Source organism: Lepus europaeus, chromosome 9 (genome assembly GCF_033115175.1).
Source record: "Lepus europaeus isolate LE1 chromosome 9, mLepTim1.pri, whole genome shotgun sequence".
In the NCBI taxonomy this organism is placed as follows: Eukaryota; Metazoa; Chordata; class Mammalia; order Lagomorpha; family Leporidae; genus Lepus; species Lepus europaeus.
Window position 1 is genome coordinate 37,859,316 of NC_084835.1, and position 20,560 is coordinate 37,879,875.

Here is a 20,560-nt window from a genome sequence, read left to right on the forward strand (position 1 = left end):
AGTGATGATAAATAAAAATAATAAATAAAATAAATAAAACCTAACATTAAAAACTTTGATCATTGCTTTATTCTTAGCTTTTGTGTATTTGAAGTCATCCCTTTGCTGATAAAGTTCTCAAAAATGAGTTCGTGGGCTGGTATTGTGGCACAGTGGGTTAAGCTGCTGCCTCCTGCAACACTAGCATCCCTTATGAGTCCTAGGTTGAGTCCAGGCTGTTCCACTTGTGGTATAGTTGCCTGCTAAAGTACCTGGGAAAGCAGCAGAAAATGGCGTAAGTGCTTGGGTCCCTGCCCAATGTGGGAGACCCTGAAGGAGTACCAGGCTCCTGGTTTTGACCTGACCCAGCCCTAGCCCTAGCCTTTGCTGCCATTTAGGGAGTGAAACAGCTTATGGAATATCTGTCTCTCCCTCTCTCTCTATGATTGTCTTTCAAGTAAAATAAGTAAAGCTTACAAAGAAAAAAAATAACTGTCCCAAGACACAATATTGTGAAATATCAGAATACGAAATACCAAATAATAATAATACAATTAATATAAATAAGTTCCTGTTGTTTCTCTACAATGTTAAATTTTTTTTGTAGCATTAAGAACATTTGCTAAAATGCAGTCAGATTTTCATCAGGGTTATAGAAAATTATTTGCAGGACCAGAATTGGGTGGTTCTCATAATTTTTTTTTGCCTTACTAGCACGGTCCTCTTGTGTGAATGCAAACATAGGAAAGGCAAGGAATGGTTAGAGGGAGCTGTTAAGAACTGTGGTGTCTGGTCTGAACAGTGTAGGGATGGGAAAGCTAGGCTTGGCCTGAGAAAGTGCCCCTCATCCCAGTTCTGGTTTTTTTGTTTGTTTGGTTTTTGTTTTTTAAAGATTTATTTATTTGAAAGGCAGAGTTACAGAGAGCCAGGGGCAAAAAGAGAGAGTCCTTTCATCTGCTGGTTCACTCCCCAAATGGTCGCGATGGCCAGAGCTGGGCTGATCAGAGGCCAGGAGCCAGGAGCTTCTTCCAGGTCTCCCATGGGGGTGCAGCTGCTTTCCCAGGTCAGAGCAGAGACTGAAGCGAAAGTAGAGCAGCCGAGACTAGAACCGGCGCCCACATGGGTCGTTAGTACTGCAGGTGGGTAGCTTTACCCCCTACGCCACAGAGCCAGTGCCCCCAATTCTGTTTTAAGATCGATAACTTGGAGCCTCATCACCTGTGCATTGGAGAGGGCAGGAGAGATTCAGTGAACAAATGGACTCATGGCCATCAGGCTGTAAGGCAATAGAACTTTTTATTACTTCTAGCTTAGGAAAAGCTTCAGCAAGTTAACCTACAATTCTTATTTTTGCTGATCAGCTCTCGAAAAGATTGGGGCGGTGGTGTCTCTTTCCTGTGCCTGTAAGACTTGCCTGTAAGGCTTCCCTTCTGTTCTTCCAGTGTTTAAGGGCCGCATAGTCTTGGGTTGGATTATCGCGGCTGTAATCAGTCTGCGGAGAAAATAAGTGTCAGAACCCTCCAGATCTTCAAGGTGAAGGGAACCTGAGTGCTTTCTGTGAAAATGCAGCAGTACGGCCGGCCACTATTCTTTTGTTTTCGAGTCAGCTCAGGATGTGTTTCTGGTCTGTCAGTAGCTGCTCCCCACGCCTCAGAACTCTTCCCTACCCCTGCCAGGCCCGGTCGTTTCTCCACAGCCGGTGTGGGGCAATGGCTTTGGGTCGAGGAGTCTTTTCCACCGCCTCTGGGTCATGCTGATCTGTCAGGCATTTGAGCCTTTATCGCTGCAAAACTGAAATCATGTGGCAGTTTTTTCCATGAGTGTTTGACAGTAGAGTTGTCAACTCATAAGAGGATGAGCAGTTAAGTGGGGAGTCTGAGAGGACTGAGATAGCAAAACGTCCAGGCCACGGGAAACTCCGTTTACAAGGAGCTACGTAGAATAGTTTTTGGATTAAAAGTGTACAGAGGGGTGCCATCTTTAGTGCTGCACTGGTTAAACACCAAACTCTGTGCAGTCAGGTTATACACAATTATTTATACTTTGCAAATGTGCACAGAAAATGAGCTGATATATTGAGGAGGGAAAATGTGCCTAGGGTTTAATAAACTTTAAAAAATTTTTAGAAAGTATGAATAGTAGAGGGGAAATAAAACACAGGGAAAGTCTGCTCATATATAACATGTCTAACTTGAAGACTTTGAGATCTGCCAAGACTAGGATTTATAATGAATCATGTCAGTTTTCTAATGTGCTGGGCAGTAGCAATGTCAATTTAAAGTATTCAGAAAAATTCGGGTATAAGTCACGTTTCGGCAGGTGAAACTTGCAAACTCCACCTCCCCTGGCTTTGGCAGATTGCCTTTGAAATGGAAGGATAAATTTACAGCGACCAGGACGCCGTGTGTGACCATATTAGATGAAATTAGACTCCACCCCCTGTTTTCTGTTGATCTGCCAGGACCTTTGTAATTCAAGTGCTTTTTACAGTAGTAGCAAATGTTACATAAGCCCAAACATGGAGCATATTTGGAGTTGGTGGGCAGACCTGAATCATGATGCAAGCGTGCAGTAGCAAGTGTGCAATGAGGTGCAGCCAAATTCTGTGAATGGAAGGTAAGAAGACGCCTCTCCAGAACAGCCCTTCCTCTGCGCAGGGACTGAAAGCTCTACTGGGTAAGTTTTCTGAGGCGGTGTTCAGAGGCTGGCCTTGGCTCAGGGCCCGCTTCTGGGTGAGCCTGCGGAAGGTGGGTTAGGTCTCCGCCAACGTTCCATAGAACCAGGGAGAGCTGAGAAGAGTTTGTGCAGGCCTTCTTCCTCCTGGCTTTTGTCCTGCCCTGCCAGCAGGCCCGGAAGGCTGTGCTGCCTAAGTGCGGAGGGAGGGAAAGCCGCGGAGCTCGGGGATCAGAGTGGGTAATCGCAGCGAGAGGGATTAGCTGCTGCAAGCTGTCCTAGGGAGCCATTCTGAAATGTCATTTGAGTGATCTGGCCAAAGTTCAAACACAGACAGGAGTCGAGTTTGCTATTAACTCTACCAAAATGCTGAGGTTTGCAGCAGACGGTTCCCTTCTAAAACAGGGAGAGCATTGGTTACACTGCTCTCTAAAAATGGAGGAGCGCTGTGACACGCTTTAACTGTTTGTTTTTTTTTTTTTTTATCTTACTTGTGGTAAGTGAGGTTTCATGACAGGCAGTTCGCAGTGTTTCCTGTAGAATGTGTTTGAAAGCAGTTTTGACAGATACTTCAAATCCACGGTGAAGTTTCAAACCGAATACTGTGTCAAGAGGAAGAACAACTTCAAAACAGAAACAGTAGCCCTGGGAAGTCATTCAGTAACTTAAATTGAGTGTATAAAAATGTAATGACGGACCTGCTACCAGCAGGACGATGTTTTCAGTTGTGTTATTAAGGTGGCCGGCAGAGCTCCGGGGATTCTTTGTGGGTGGGTGCTGAGGCCGTTCTCCATGGCACCTTACGTGTCTTGTGCATTCTGTCTTGATGCCGGAAGTGAGGTGACAGCTGAATTCTTTAGTTTTCACTGGATTCAGATTTCATGCCTTCTGCAATAATGAGCTGGACCAGATGGTTTCAGTTGACACTGAAACTTAGCTGTCCAGCTGTGGGACTTGGAATGCAAATAGATTTTATTGATCCTGAATCGAGTTGCTGTAGATGATGAGTTTTCTAAAAGCCCTTTTCAGGCAGTTCTAGTTTTACTGTTGCTGCTTTCATTTTTGCGTGTCACTTCTGGTGTTTTACTAGGTGACTGCTGCAGTCTACAAGTGAATCCGATACTGTTTCTGTCTTCTGAGGGGGAATAAAACATGGTGTGGCCTCGCTGAAACGCAGGCATTATTAAGTAATTAATCACCCCTTTCTTCTTAAGAGAGTGGTCAAAGAAGATGACCTCCAAGCTGTGTTTCGCGTGTGAGGTTTTTGCTGTGCTTCGGCTCACAGTCTTCTGGTCTTGTCCCACTTGTGTCGGGAATGTAGTGCAACACCAGCAGCACCTGAGCCTAGTGGAAGAGAACAGCTAGGACGCAGGCAGTGCACCCTGCAGCTTGGAGCGCCGCTGCCTCCCGGCCTGCGACCAAGATTCCCCACCCGAAAGACAGTTCCCATTTTACGAAAGAAAACAAACACGGCAGAACTCTAACTTGAATTTCACCAACTGCCTTTCTGTCTCTCTCCCTGTCTCCCCCTCCTTGTGTGCAAAACTTAGATTGGCATGACAGAAGCATAGTATAGTTTTGGTTTTTGAGTTTTCTCTCTCTCCCTCTTCACATCTTGTTGTTAGCTCTGTGTCTTCATTTGGGAAGAACTGTCACCCAGACCCATAGTGTGTCTGGGGATACCTGGGTGAGGACTGGTGCTTGAACTACATGTGCTGTCACACATGGGAGGTTCAGCTGGTAATGGTAACTGGCTGCATTTATAGGGTACCTTTCTCCTTCACAGATAAAAATGTAAAGTACCTGCAGTTGGGTGGATTTGGGGTTTTGTCTGTTTTTTTCTTGCTTCTCACATACTGGTAACTGAGGAATAGAAACAAGTCAAGTGAATGAAGGGTGGGCCGGAGGCCATAAGGTGAATTTTTACCAAGTGATGTGCATCATTTGGATGTTGAGGTCCTGTGTGTCTCAGCGTGGTCAGTTGCTCTGCTTTGTCAGTATCGTTTGGCTAACTCTGTGCCTCCTAAGGATGGCAGAGAGAAGAGTCCTTAGGGCTGTTAGGACAGTAGAAGTATCAGCCAGTGTGTCATCCATTGCTTGCTAATGGTAGTCAGAAATGGTGACACCAAGATCACAGAGGTGGCAGATAGCGTTAGCTGGCTGTGTTTTGCTCAGAGCAGTGGCAGCCCTTCCCTAGAGCGAGCCAGCGAGCATGAATATGCCGCTGAATTCCGAGTCTGCTCCTGTTGGGGGGCGGGGCGGGGGAGGTAGGGGTGGTTTGCCCAGCATCCAGCATAGCAAGGGTACCTTTTGAAAAACCAGCTGGTTACTGAAAGTGTTCAGCTTTCCTGAGGATAAACTGTCTCATGACAGTGGCTGTGAAGCAAAGATGCTCTGCCCGCCGCCTGTCATTCCCGCTCTTTCAGTAAAGTACTTGAATGTTCTACTCATGTTTGCAAAGAGCTGCAAGTTACCCAGACAGAGGAGAGGAGTCTCCCTCCCCCCACCCCCACCTCTGATACTCCGTTTTTCATATTTCTCACATACTTGAAAGCTAAGTTCAGGAACAACAGCCCTCACGGGAAAGATTCCTGGCAAGGGGATTGCTTGAGGTTGCCATATTTTTGCTCCTTTCTTAGCAACGTTATTTACACTCTGTTCACGCCTGTCCCTTCCCCCACGGGAGTGGAGTCGCTCTCCCTTGTAATCTGCCCTTTGTGATCTGCGGCCTTTCATGCCGCCGTGTGAATGCGGGTGCTGCAGGGGCCTGCCCAGAGACGTGGAAATGCCCAGAGACCAAGGGCTCCTGCAGAAAGCCCTGACTTGAAGAGCTTGATAATTTGATTACAGACCTTTGGTGAAAAGTTGTTTCAAGTGGCCCAAGGGCTGTAAGTGACTCTTTTTCCTCACTTTCCCCTTATATTTTAATTTGAAAGCACCTTCCCAGGAGGGGGAGGAGAGATGCATTTGGCAGAGGTAGCTGTTGGAGACTGATTTGTTAGGGCAGCCAGTGTGGAGATCGTCCTTTTCAGTGAATTCCCTCTAGTGGAAATGATGCAGAGTGCTTTGTGGCAAAGATTGCTTTCTCGGTGTTTGCCAGAGCCATTTGTAACCTACCTAGGCATGCTCCGTGCTCCGAGGCACTGCGTGGCATGGCCGGCTCTGGATTCCACAACTTGGGGTTTGAATGTTACGGAGACCGTCCCAGCGAATTGCCTGCTTTTCAGCAACTGTGCTAACGCCAGCTCTCTCTGGAGTGACCTCATAAAGTGCCTGGGAAACCTTGAGAAAATGGATCAAAGAAGATTTAAGATGGAAAAGAAGCCGCGACAACAAAGAGAGGAGTAGGACTGTTGGTGGGTCAGGAACATACGCATGCTTTTTAAAATAATAAAAAATTTACTTACAGTGAAAGCAGTAAGAAAGCACCAAATGCTAGATTTCTGAACGTAATCCATGTTGTGATTTTGTTACTGAAAACCCAAAGTCAGTGTTTCGCAGATATTATTGCTTACGATAGTGCTAGAGTAGATATGCCTAGTTATCCATTGAGTTTTCAAAACGTGTATGAAGTGGTACTTCAGAATTACGTGCAGATTTGTAAAGATATGGTTCAGTTGTGAATGACAGAAGCATAGGGAAAATGTGTAATGATGTGTAATGAAGTACTGAGGGTTCTTTCTGTTTGTTTTTCTGTACTCAATATCTTGATTTAGAGTCCACCTCAAGGCCTGCTGTCGAATGTCTCTTAGGGGGTCATAATCCTTGGGAAACACAGAAGATGCCAGCAGACACCTCACAAATTGTGTTTGGCAACTTGAAAGTAAAGTTTGACAGTTTGAGTTCGTTGAGAGCTTCACACTGCTGTGATTTTTCAACCTTAAAAATAAAACAGTATAATTTTGTCGAGGGGACAGCTTAATGAATCACCCAAACGTTTTTTTTCCACATGTAGATTTTTTTAATTGGCACCTGCTATGGCCCACCAAAGAACCCATGCACCTCACCTGTGTTTTTCGTCTTGGACTCATGTATATGCTTGATTATTCAGAGGTCACTGTGGGGCAGGCTGTCAGCTAGCGCGGGAAAGCCTATGTTCCTTGAAGCGTGGGTTGCTGTTTCTCAGCAGGCCTCTGTGGGCAGAGAGTGCACCCCCTGAAATCTTCCGAGATTGAATCTGTCCCGAGAGTCGAATTTAAAGAAAAATGGTGGGTTTTCTGAATCATTACTCCGATAATCTGCCTAAAATCTTAATTTCATTCGAGTCTGCAGTGAAGATGTTAAGACCCCAAATATTTGGACCATCATCTGCCGCATTCCGAGGTGTTCTCTAGAAGGAAGCTGGGTCAGAGCAGAGTTGAGACTCAATGCCAGGCACTCCAGTGTGAGAAGCAGGCATACCAGGTGGAGGCTTAACCCACTGCGCTTCAGGGCCCACCCTGAGAAAATACTTGTGTCTTGAAGAAGCATCCCATTTGTTTGGTTTGAATTTACATTTTTGAATGAATTATTTGTTACCTTGAGCTCCCATCTGAGAAGAGCATAATATAGGAAGTCCCTAACTTAATGATGTTTTGACATAAGATTTTTGGACTTTGTGGTGGTACACAAGCAATATGCACTCAGTAGTAACTGTAATTGCAATTGTGATCTTTTGCAGGGCTAGCAGTGTGTGGTCAGTCCTCTCTAATGATGTAGGCAGCAGCAGGAGCTCCTGCTCTGCAGAGTGCTATGTTGCTGAGCTATGATTCTTGGTATGCATTAGATGGATTTGGTACATTTTTGCCTCATGATAGCCTCAATTCATGATTGGTTTGTCAGGACATAAATGCATTGTAGGTCAAGGAACATCTGTCTCTTTCTGGAATGACGTATCTATAAATAGACTACATCCTTAGCACACTGGAGGAAATAACAGAAAACTGGGTTTGGCTTGTTGTTAGGTTGTTTTCATCTGCTTTAATTATCAGGAGATACTTTAAGTACTTGTTTTCAAACTAAAGAAACGTCTGTAGCTGGCATCAGCTGAACTAACATGCACGAGGCATCTGTCTTATTCCCTGTTGAATTCTGAATGCCTGGTGTATAGTGGGCCTTGGTGTATGGGCTCTGTGAATCTTCATCCGCTCAGGTCCAGCACCATAGGTGAAGATGCTGTCCACGGTCACCCAGCTAATCACTCATAGAGCAAGGATATGAACCTACATGTCTCTGACTGCTAAATTCTTGCCCCTTTTTCCTAAGATTCATCTTACTTACTCGAAAGGCACCTGGATGTTCTGGAGTCAGCCTGACTGGGATTGCACCCAGCTCTGCCCCGTAACTAGCTGTGTGATGTTGAGCAGCCGCTTTGAGTCCTTTTTTTTTTTTTTTTTTTTTTTGACAGGCAGAATGGACAGTGAGAGAGAGACAGAGAGAAAGGTCTTCCTTTTGCCGTTGGTTCACCCTCCAATGATCCGGTGGCAGGAGCCAGGTGCTTCTCCTGGTCTCCCATGGGGTGCAGGGCCCAAGGACTTGGGCCATCCTCCACTGCACTCCCTGGCCACAGCAGAGAGCTGGCCTGGAAGAGGGGCAACCGGGACAGGACCGGTGCCCCAACCCGGTCTAGAACCCGGTGTGCCGGCGCCGCAAGGCGGAGGATTAGCCTAGTGAGCCACGGCGCCGGCCCGCTTTGAGTCCTTTAAAGCCTAGGCTTCCTCATCGGGAAAGTGGGGATAATAACAGTATCTATTTTGTTAGATGGTCGTGATGGAATGAGATAATCCCTGTAAATCTCATAGCATGGGGCCTGGGCCTGGTCTTGGCACAGTGAACAATGGCAGCTGTTGTTGTTGTTTTTGAAGGTGAGACTTCTTATCAGTCAGTTGTTTGGATCATAAAAGATTAGTAAAATATTTAATAAGATGCAAGAGAAGAGCCCTGAGTCAAAGGAGTTTTGTGGGCTTTTCTCAGCCATTAGGCCCTCTCGCATGATGCCAACTGAGAATGATACACATGGACACCAGGCTCATGACTGATAGTACACCTTGCTTTGTTTTGGCACGTGTGGAATTGAGACTAGAACACTAAATCAAATCTCTTTTTTAAAAATATGTATCTGATAATCAGGTGAAATATATCCTCTACAGAAAAATTGAAGCAGTTCACAAAAATTTTTTAAAAATAGACCTGAATTCTTAGGAATAGTCACTTTTTTGGGGGGAGGGGAAGCTTGACGTAAATCCCAGACTGTTTTCAAGCATGGATGACAGTATTTGAAGTTTCAGTTTGCTTTGTCTAAAATTTTAGTTTTGTGCCTCGCTTGTGCACAAATTATTTTTGTTTTCGAAACAGTACTTTATTTGATATAAAAGTATTTTTTTTTTTGCCATGAACTCTGATTTATCCTTGGATATTAATACTTAAAATTTTTGTTTTTTAAATGTCAGCATAAACTCAAAATTACACGTTAGATGTTCTTTGTTGCTTCCTATTTTACAAGATCTACTGAGAACTGTCCCTCCCTTCCCCCCATCCTGATTGTGCCTTCAGCTGTGTTACATATTTGAGTCACAACGGGAAAGAGAACCCAGTGTGTGTCTGCATGTCTGTGTGTGTGTCTTCATCTCTCACTCTCCCACTTTCTTCCTTTTTTTTTTTTTTTAAAGATTTATTTATTTATTTGAAAGTTACACAGAGAAAGGAGAGGCAGAGAGAGAGAGGTCGGTCCTCTATCCGATGGTCACTCCCCAATTGGCCGCAACGGCCGGAGCTGCGCCGATCCAAAGCCAGGAGTCAGGAGCTTCCTCCAGGTCCCCCGTGCAGGTGCAGGGGCCCAAGGACTTGGGCCATCTTCTGCTGTCCCAGGCCATAGCAGAGAGCTGGACCGGAAGTAGAGCAGCCAGATCTCAAACTGGTGTCCATATGGGATGCCGGTGCTTCAGTCCAGGGTGTTAACCCACTGCGCCACAGCACCGGCCCCCCACTTTCTTCTTTTTCTCTATCTCCCCACCCATGTCTCTTTATCAACCATGCTCCCACCACCCACCACACACACACACACACACACACTCACTCTCTATATTGCATACTTGATAGCCTTTCTGTCTGGTCTGACTTTGTAATTTGTTGTCTGAATGTTGATCACCCTGTCTGTGATTCCCTAGTTGGAAAGGCAACAGTGTGTTTCTCTGGCTTGGAGCTGTGTCCTAGAGAGGTTATCACTGAAAACTCAGCTTAGACTCCTTAGCAGACCACACTGCAGTTGCACTTAGCATCTGGCCACTACTTCATCCACTTAATATAGGGTCTGTAACTCTACTCATAATTTGCCCATTTCTCTTTTGATCTAGGAACAAGCACTCTTTTTTAAGATGGAAGCCCTGTTTAAGATTTTATGAAAGATAAGCTCTTGGGGGTGGTCATTTTAGCCTGCCATCCCACATTGAAGTACTTGGGTTCAGTGGCCAACTCTGGCTCCTGATGCCAGCTTTCTGCTGATGGAGGCAGCAGTGATGGCTCAGGTAGTTCGGTTCCTGCCACCCATGTTGGAGACCTGGATTTCATTCCTGGCTCCTGACTTCAGCCTGGCCCAGACCCAGCCATTGCAAGCATTTGGAGAGTGAACTACTACTGGATGGGAGCTCGCACTGTCTGTTGCTCTTTCTTGTCTGTCTTTCTCTTTCAAATAAATAAAATATTTTAAAAGACAAAAAAATAAGTACCCGTAGTGAAAGGTTGAGGGGAGCCCAGCTCAACTGTACTTAAATCTGTTTTCTTTACCTTCTTGTGAAGGGAAAGGCAGATGCTGCCTTTTGCGTAGAGTAACTGACCAGTTCAGCGTGTGAGGGAACTGCTGAATTCAGCAGACTGACAAGGATTTGAGGTGGCATAGTCTGTTTGCAGGTTTTCGTGAATGAAAGAAATGCACGTGATAGAGTGATCTTTTTTATTTTAACTTTTTTTTACAGTATAATTGATAGATTGGCATCCTAAGGATGCTTTGAAATTTGATGCTTTATTGCTGTCCTCCATACGGAAAGTGAGTAGGCCAAGGAAGCAGATGTTAACTAAAGAAAGCAAGGTGAGAATGGACCATGGTAGGAAGAAAAAGTTAGAAGGCCAAGCTTACAGTTGGTTATTTCTGCTGTTACACAGCATGCATTCCTAAAAATTTACTGCACTCAGTATAAAGCACATGTGGCTCCTTGGGGAAGTATGGCCCAGCACTCAAAACCTTCATCAGTGACACACAGAAAAAGGTAAGAACCTAATGAAAATGTTAGTGTGGTCTCACATGGGTTAAATGGTTAAAAATGCATAAAAGCTACAGTAAATATGGCATTTTACCTTGAAAGGACCTGGCATTTGCCTGTGTACGTGGGCGTGGGAAGGATTGTAGTTGGTGAATCATTACGAAGTGATGGCCAGAGGTGCTCTGAACCTGGTGAGAGAGAGCACTTGATATGGGTGGCTGTGGTTGTTAATGCACAAGGTGAGGTGGTTGGTGGATTCTGAGGAGTAGGCATTTTGAGAATTTCCACGTGGCTCCCTTCAGCCAAGTGCAGTTTTCCGCATTCTTCATGCACTTCTTGCAGACAAAAATCACAAAAAAGCAGCGGCAAGATCTTGTTATACTCAGTTGCTACTTAGTATATTAGCGGTGTTCGGATAATTTATATTCTCAAAACCACCATCATAAAAAAACTATATTTCATTACATTGAGAATTTTATTTAATCCTAAGAGAAAATAGTTGCTCTGAAACACCTCCTTGAGAACTACTACACCCATAGAGTAAAAACGGTATGCTTCTTACCAGAGTTGTTGTTTTAGCCCTGTAGTACTTACCTGCATAACCTAGGACCAGAGGTGCTTTAGAGTTCAATTTTTTTTTTTTTTTTTTAGATTTTGGAATATTTGTGTTTATGTAGTTTATGTAGTGAAGTATCTTGGGAGACGTGACCAAATCTAAACATGAAATTCACCTAGGTTTCTTACATGACTATCTTGAAAATAATTTCAAACAGTGTTTTTAATGCGCCTGCATTTTGACTGAGACCTGTAGTGTGAGATCAGGAATGAATTTTCTACTTGTGGCATCTTCTCAGTGCTCAGAAAGCTTTGGATCTGGAGCATTTCAGATTTTGGGATTAGGGACACTGAACCGGAATTCCTTAAGTGCATTGCCCCAGGATGTACACTGAATGATTTTTGAGAATGAGCATGGATGAGTGTTTTTAGTGTTGAGTTACTTTAGTGTAAACAAGAAAAACACACAAGGTGCCTGCCAGATTTACTGCTTCATAGATAATACTGTTTTGGATAACTGGACTCACGGTGGTAGTATTCTGTTTCTTCTTGGAGTCTACCTGAAGCGGCCTTCAGGGGTGGCTTCAGGTGGCCTCAGGAAGAGGGATCCTACAGGGGATTGAGCAGTAAAATACCAGAAAAACTAACCATCCTGGTATCCTTCATGAAGACTCATTCTGCCCAGAATAACAAGAACATCCTAGAGACTGGTTAGCATTAGCCTGTGGAGGGGGAGGAAGAGGAGACCGTGGCATTGATAATAATTTAAATTAAAATGTTGAGTAAAAAAGTAGTGTTGTCTGTGGCTTTGGTAAGAACCATAAAATACTTTGCAGTTGGTAGAAGATTGGAAAATGCTACTTTAAGAAACGTAGTAACAATGAGCTGTTTTTGAGGAACTTTTACATACTTAGTTGTGCCAAGCGGTGGTCTTGGTGCCGTGAAGATGTTAACTTACTCAGCTGTGCATGTGTTGATGGGTTTTGAGCCATCCACCTGGTGTAGACTTGGCTTTCAACCTTGACTAGATGGTCGAATTACACAGGAAAGCTGGTCGAAGCTGGGATGCGCAGGTTCTGGGTACCCAGAGAGTGGTTTTTAAAGCTCCTTGGGGTTTTCCAATATGTAGCCACTGGTCCAGAGCCACTTAAAAATCAGTTCTTTTCTCCTGCATCAGTGAACCGGGCAGGCAGTGCTGAGAGAGAATCTCCTCCTCCTCCCGAGATAGGACTCACCTAAGCTCCTCTGCGTAAAGCAGGCAGCAAGACTAGGAGTGGGTGTTCACAATCCTGATTACAAGTGCTGGAACTTGAAAGTATGTTCAGAGTGTTTGAGGATCACAAAAGAGAGAAGGCATGAGCTAGCAGGAAAAAACCTCAGCTGTGAAGTCAGGTACGTTGTTAAACCAAATACGTTAGTTTTCCTTTTCTTGAACTTAGCTTCCCTATGCGGATAAAAGAGCAAGAGGCACTAATAAATCACTATCAGTTTAGCTTGTTGCCTTGATGGTAGCCTTTGTGTGGTTGAGTTCGAGAATTTGGTTTTTGTCTGTGGATAGCACACTAATTTTGTTGTGAAACGGAACAGGCTCCCCACAAAATATCATTGAACTGTTTCTTTCTAGGAGTAAATCATCACAGTTTTACCAGGAGGCTTGGGACTGCTATAGCAAAACATTTGGAAATGTACCATTTCAGTGGCGCTTGCAGTCATTGGTTGTAATGGGTTTAATCTTTTAAATGCTTGTATGGCTCCTGTGTTGCGATAGGTCATTGTAGGATCACATGCATTTTAAAAGGGAGAGTTACACAAAATTTTTAACTAAAGGTGGCCACTAAAGCTACTACTGTAAGGTGATTAAGTAGATAGAGTTACCAGAGAATACACTTGTTTTGGATGGTAACATTATTCGACAGTTCTTGGTTTATATTAGAATGTATTGCCTTACTCTGAGAAAACTTGATTATCCAGTGCCTTAGGTTTATTTTCACTGAAACCTTTGTAGTCTGTACTTAACCATGAATTACTTCCTGGTGTAGAAAACAGGCATAGCTATTTGTGGTATTTTTGTCTTGCGCCTTTGGCATCTTACTGGTGTGAACGGAGCTGTGCCATCTGTAGTCAAGTGAGATTATTTGGGGGAAAAAAGGGGGTGGTGGTGAAATGATTCATTGGAAAATTTCAGCACTGATTCTTAACGAATGGTAAGATAACCTTTGAACATTGTATTTGGTGTCATGCTGGTGGGTAGTGGCAGGCAAGGAAAAAAGAAAGTACAACTTGTTTCTTAAGATTTTGCTATTTTGAAAATCAGAGCAGTGCTGTACTAGAAAGGAAGATGGATTTTATGCAGTGTCAATGAACAGAGCTCTGCAGTGAATGGACACTTTTCCTCTCTTTCAACACACGTTGGAGCCAGTGAGGTTAGTTTCTAGCATGCAAAACCCAAAAGGCAATGTCCTCATGTTCAGAGTGATGTTTAGTTTCCTACTGGGTGTATGTGATCAACCGCTTTGTGCTGAGATGCTCTGAAACAGGAGGCTGAGTTCCTGGAATCCTGGTAGGTCTGGGGAACGTAGATAAGGCATTGCCGAAGACAGGAGTTTTAGCATGTGTTCACGTGCTCACCTAAATGTGTTGATTTCAGGGGACTCTCTCAGAGTTCTGTTTGAGATTTGCCTAAAATCAGGTCTTTTTTTCCTTTGTTTTGTTTTTCAGAAAGAAGACACAGTTCATCCAATAAGCCTTCCTTGGCCGTTCCTCCCACTTCAGTATTTTCTTTCTTCCCTTCTCTGTCCAAAAATAAAGGAGGCAGTGCAAGTGGAAGCAACCGTTCTTCTTCCAGTGGAGGTGTTCTTAGTGCATCCTCATCAAGTTCAAAGTTGTTGAAATCACCCAAAGAGAAACTGCAGCTCAGGGGGAACACCAGGCCAATGCATCCCATTCAGCAAAGTAGAGTCCCCCATGGTAGAATGTGAGTATGGCCCAGACGGCTTGAAAGCTTACCTGCTGGAACGGGAACTGGGTCCACTCACAGCATCTGGCAATGTCTATGAGTGATGGGAAAGAGGGTCTGTCTGGCGAAGAATTCAGATGTGTGTTGTTGCTTCTTGCTGTATCCCTGTCATATCTTTGGAGACTTTTCCAAGCAGTAATAGCAGTAATAATAAGGCCACAGGCCTTATTATTTAATCACCCTTTATTGTGTGCCAGTTACTGTCACTAAGCTCTCTGTGTGTCTGTGTGTGCGGTGTTGCTTAAGAATCACAGCACCCCTGTGGAATAGGTACTGCTGCGGTCCCCTTTTCCAAATGGGGAGAAAAAGCTTGATGGTGTGGAGAAGCTCTGTACAAAGAGACTTAACCAGATGTGGTGCTGGACTCAAATCCCACTGCTGTCATTTCCCACTGCTGGCCTTTGAGCAGTGTCCTGTTGCTCTGGGAGTCTAAGGAAAGCAGCGAGGTGCAGGGTTATTGGGAGTGTTTGAATTAATGGATGTCAAGCACCTGATGTAGTGTCTGGCCTGTAGCAGACAGTGAATAAATGGATGCTGGCTCTCCTGCTGCTGCTGCTGTTGGGAGCATAGTGAGAAAAGGTGAGGCGATTGCCAGACATTGCCATCTGGTTTTCTGGGACCAGCAAAGCAAACAGGGAAGCACTGCTTCCTCCCTCAGCCTTGGGTTCACGTCAAGGCAGTGTTGAGGGAAGATGGAAAAGTTCGTAGTCCACAGGCAAGGCTTTGGCAAATTTCCACAGTAGGTCTGTATGTTGGCAGGCTCCCTGAGGTCACGTGAGGGAGCAGCCGTGCTCTCTCATGGAAACATAACTTGCTGCGTCATGGCATCGCTCAGTGTGGTGGCAGTTGGTTGTTCCCAGGGCTTGCCTCCCTTTGGAGGCTATGCCACATTTTGAGTCCCAAAGTCTGATAACCTGGTTAATCTCAGGATCAGGGTCCGACACCTGCTACTGCTCAGGGACCTTGGCAGCTGGGAGAGGCCAGGACGACTTGCGTTGTCTCTACTGCAGTCAGGCTATTCCAGGTACAGCTGTTTGGAGCTGTTTGTCCTGGTTGCTAAGCCCCCAGCCCCTGCTCCTAGCAAAGAAGTATAGTACACCAAGCTTGGCTTTCGTTCCTGGAGCTGTCTGAAAGCCAAAGAAAATGCCCATGCAACGCCTGACTCACTCGCCAGCTAACAGCTGTTGGAGCACTCACTCCAGTGCACCAAGTTTATAAAACCTCATCCATCTAAATCTTTTTTTTGTAGCTAGAGCTTCGGAAGAGGGGACCCAGCCAACTATTGTTAGCTTCCTAGCATCAGCATCAGTTTTATCAAGCAAAATGTTAGTACCAGTGAGATTGCAGGATAAACCTAGTTCTGTGTTGGTGGCACACGTATTCAGCACTCACCAACTTTGTAGGTACCAGGTACCTATTTGCTAAGCTCCTCTCATAGAAACTTTTTTTTTCAGGGACTAGGGAGTTAGCATTCAGTGACACATCCTGTTCAGTCTGTCATCCTACCAAATAAACATTGGTCTTTCTCATTGATTGAAACAGAAAGCTTCTTGGAGATAAGGTGTTAGACCTGTTGAAGTTCTGATGAGCCTTTGTGACATAACTTGGAAGCTTTTACTCACTCAGCAGTTTTTTTCATTTTGATGAATTCTTTCTTAAAGATGACAGTTCTCAAAGGATGCTGTCTCTAGGGTCTTTAGATAGTCTTTGATACCTTTTAGAACTTCTTCTGCTTAGCTTCTTGGAGGAATTGTGTTGGTGTCAGTTCCAAATCTCCTGTAGGCCCATGTGTAAAATTTTTTCTGAAATGATAAAAGGTAGGTAAATTTGGTCCCCTGGAGCGTGGATGTCACAGAAAGGCTTAGAAATCAGTTAAGTGTGCACCTTGTTGGTTTTTCTGGATAGTGCTAACACAGTTGGTCAAGTGTTGTCCGGTAGGCGGATCCTGTGCAATGCTCAGGCAGATCCAGGCTCTGGTTTGCTGTTGCCCTGAGCCTCGGGCACTCAGGTGCTGGTGTTCTCGCTTCCTCTACCGACAGCATGACACCCTCTGTGAAAGTGGAAAAGATTCATCCGAAGATGGATGGCACACTACTGAAACCTGCAGTGGGGCCAGCCTGTCCTGCTACTGTGAGTTCCTCAGTCAAGCCTGGCCTTAACTGCCCCTCAATACCAAAGCCAACCTTGCCTTCACCTGGACAGATTCTCAATGGCAAAGGGCTTCTTGCATCGCCTGCTCTGGAAAAGAAATCTGAAGATACTTCCAATAACCGGAAATTTTTAAATAAGAGATTATCGGGTAATGCCACGTTTGTCTTAATAGTGTTCTCGATATTGTGCATTCCGAGGGAGCAAATGAACTATTGCTGTCTGGAATTTATAAGGTCTTCCTTTTTGCCGTTGGTTCACCCTCCAGTGGCCTCTGCGGCCGGCACATCTCGCTGATCCGAAGCCAGGAGCCAGGTGCTTCTCCTGGTCTCCCATGCGGGTGCAGGGCCCAAGCACTTGGGCCATCCTCCACTGCCTTCCCGGGCCATAGCAGAGAGCTGGCCTGGAAGAGGGGCAACCGGGACAGAATCCGGCGCCCCGACCAGGACTAGAACCTGGTGTGCCAGAGCCGCAAGGCAGAGGATTAGCCTGTTAAGCCATGGTGCCGGCCATATAAGTCCTCTTTTTAAGACTGGTTCACTTTAGGGGTGGGTGTTTGGCTCTGCAGTTAAGATGCCTGTTGGGATGTTCACATCCTATATCAGAATACCTGGGTTCGAGTCCCAGCTCTGCCTCCAGTTGCAGCTCGCTGCTAACCTACTCCCTGGGAAGTAATGGGTGACAGCTCAAGCAGTTGTTTCCATGCCACGCACATGGGAGACCCAGATTATTGAGTGCCTAGCTCCTGCCTTTGGTGGCCTGGTCCAGTGCCAGCTGTTGAAGGAATTTATAGAATGAAGCAATGGGTAGGAGACACCTCTCCCTGCTTTCCAAATAAGTAAATAAAAATTTGAAAAGAAAAACTTGATTATCTTGAGCTTTAGGAAGAAATTCCTTAGATAGCATGATTATCTGTCCCCATTCTTCTTTTTTTTTTTTTTTGACAGGCAGAGTGGACAGTGAGAGAGACAGAGAGAAAGGGCTTCCTTTTTTTTTTTTTATTTTTTTTTATTTTTTTTTTTATTTTTGACAGGCAGAGTGGACAGTGAGAGAGAGAGAGAGACAGAGAGAAAGGTCTTCCTTTTGCCGTTGGTTCACCCTCTAATGGCCGCCGCGGTAGCGCGCTGCGGCCGGCGCATCGCGCTGTTCCGATGGCAGGAGCCAGGTGCTTATCCTGGTCTCCCATGGGGTGCAGAGCCCAAACACTTGGGCCATCCTCCACTGCACTCCCTGGCCACAGCAGAGAGCTGGCCTGGAAGAGGGGCAACCGGGGACAGGATCGGTGCCCCGACCGGGACTAGAACCCGGTGTGCCGGCGCCGCAAGGCGGAGGATTAGCCTGTTGAGCCACAGCACCGGCCCGAAAGGGCTTCCTTTTTGCCTTGGTTTACCCTCCAGTGGCCAGCACGCTGCGGCCAGCGCACAGCGCTGATCTGAAAGCAGGAGCCAGGTGCTTATCCTGGCCTCCCATGGGGTGCAGGGCCCAAGCACTTGGGCCATCCTCCACTGCACTCCCTGGCCACAGCAGAGAGCTGGCCTGGAAGAGGGGCAACTGGGACAGGATCGGTGCCCCGACCGGGACTAGAACCCGGTGTGCCGGCGCCGCAAGGCGGAGGATTAGCCTGTTGAGCCACGGCGCCGGCCCGAAAGGGCTTCCTTTTTGCCATTGGTTTACCCTCCAATGGCCAGCACGCTGCGGCCAGCGCACAGCGCTGATCTGAAAGCAGGAGCCAGGTGCTTATCCTGGCCTCCCATGGGGTGCAGGGCCCAAGCACTTGGGCCATCCTCCACTGCACTCCCGGGCCACAGCAGAGAGCTTGCCTGGAAGAGGGGCAACCAGGACAGAATCCGGTGCCCCGACCGGGACTAGAAACCGGTGTGCCGGCACCGCAGGCGGAGGATTAGCCTAGTGAGCCTCAGCGCCGGCCTATTCTTGGTTTTAAAGAGCCCGTGTGACTTAAAAAAGTAAATAAATAAAGGCCCATCTGAGAGTGCATGGTATAAAAGCAGCTTGTTAGTGATGCGCTCCTGAGTATAGCAGTACAGCAGTGCTGCCTTAAGGACGGTACCTGTGCTGTCATCGGAAGGCAGGGCTCACGCACTGTGCTAGTAGTGCTGCCGCTTCATGGCGGGGCTCACATGCTAGATCGCTTGTATTTATTGACAGTGTGGTGATTTTAGTCACGCAGTAATTTGTCTGTCTTGAGATTTCATCTGTTTACTTAGATGTATTGTCTGTGTGCTTTTGGCAGAAAGAGAGTTTGATCCTGACATCCATTGTGGGGTCATTGATCTCGACACCAAGAAGCCCTGTACCCGGTCTTTAACGTGCAAGGTAGGTGGCCTCTTACAGGCAGAGCACTGCCGACTCTGCTGACACGTTTCCCATAGCCTGTGTTTCCCATAGAGGTGTCTGACACTCTGCGGGTCGCTCTTGTCCATGCGAGAATCAGTTAGTTCTGATGAAAAAAGCCTCACATTGACAAAAAAGTGAAGTGTGTTATTGGAATCCTGAAAGAGCACCAGACGCAGAGCGCTCTTTCCTGATCGTTGTGTTATTTCCAAAGGCTTTTAATATTTCTGCATAACAATTTGATTGTGAGAGGCCAGGACGACTTTCTTGCACCAAGGTAAAATAGATCCAAAATTTGTCTTCGTGTGTATGTGAATATTCTTAAAATACATGGTTTATGGTTCTTAAATTTTAAAAGAACCACTTCTTAAAATCTATGCTTTTGAGATGTTTTTTGAAAAAATACTAGTCAGACTATATTCTTACCTGTAAGCTAAGGAAATGAAATGACTCTCCATTCTGAACTGAAGTCATTGCTGATTTCCTTTAAAATGTCAATATGCTAATGGTGGTGTGTTGACTGTAAAAAGGATTGTTGATGTGGGCTGGCTTCGGGGCTTCAGTGTACCTCTGCAAAGGTGAGCACTCCCCTCTAAAGAATGTCTCCAAACTCCCTGTAGTGGGGCTCAAGAAGTATTAGAATCACTAGTTTGATGTGTGTAATTGGAAAGGGAGGGGATAAAAGTTATTAAACTTAGTGTTTCCTTCTAAAGATTGCTGATGTTTTATATTAAATGTTATGAAAGGTTATATATCCAGGCCTTGTTCCACCCCACCCCCTGCAACCATTGGGGGAATGTTAGACTATTGAGAGGTGGGATATTTTTGTTTTTGAGTAGTTGTTAGTTTAATTTAATTTTAGTGTGTAGATCTTGTCTTCCTAACCTTTGAGGGAAAGGAATTAGACCGGAATGCCGTTAAATATGTAATTTCAATTAAAAAGTTCCTTCTTCCCAGGGGGGAAAAATGTACATAGATGTAGATACTCTGACCTTGGTTGCATGATGTCTAATATTGTTGGGCAGCCCTACCCCAAGCTCAGCCTTGGATCTCAGTACTAATTGAATGCATACATTAATTATGTTGTTGTAGTTTTGACCTGTGTAGAAGGCTGTGGCGGTTTCGGTGGGCTCCACTGGGATTTGTGGTGACGTGCTCCAGCCCTGCACCATACCGTGACTCCCAACTTGCTGTCATCTGCCCTCTGCCTGCCCCCCTGGCTCTCAGGACTGTACTACCTCCACTTTCTTTACCCCAGATGCCCTTTTTAAATCATTTGTGAATTTTTTAAACCCTAAAGAATCACTTTTTTAACATCTGTGATTTTGAAATAGCTTTATTTTCTAGTTTTTGAGGAAGTGCTAGGTAAAATAAAATCTTACCTGTACACAGGCTGGAGCCAGGGTCTCCGTCCCTCCTTCCTTCATTCCTTTCCTACTTAACTTCTTTCTTAAAATGTATGTTATGATGGGGAGAAGAGTTATCATGGTATCCACCATCTTAACAAGGTTCCAGGTGAACAGTACAGTCTTGTTGACTTTAGACATGATCTCGTACAGCAGATCTCTGGAACTTTTTACTTAGCCGAATCTTCATGTTCATA

General features: G+C 45.4%; 1 protein-coding gene across 5 annotated transcripts in view; it reads left to right on the forward strand.

Moving 5' to 3' along the window:
- Positions 1-20,560, forward strand: part of ATXN7 (ataxin 7) — a 171,519-nt gene that overhangs the window by 131,839 nt on the left and 19,120 nt on the right. For all 5 annotated transcript variants that reach the window (XM_062201198.1, XM_062201202.1, XM_062201199.1 and 2 more), the window contains 3 exons: positions 14,160-14,415; positions 16,497-16,756; positions 18,857-18,939. In XM_062201198.1, the coding sequence (XP_062057182.1) occupies positions 14,160-14,415; positions 16,497-16,756; positions 18,857-18,939 (599 nt within the window). The remainder of the gene's footprint in view (positions 1-14,159; positions 14,416-16,496; positions 16,757-18,856; positions 18,940-20,560) is intronic.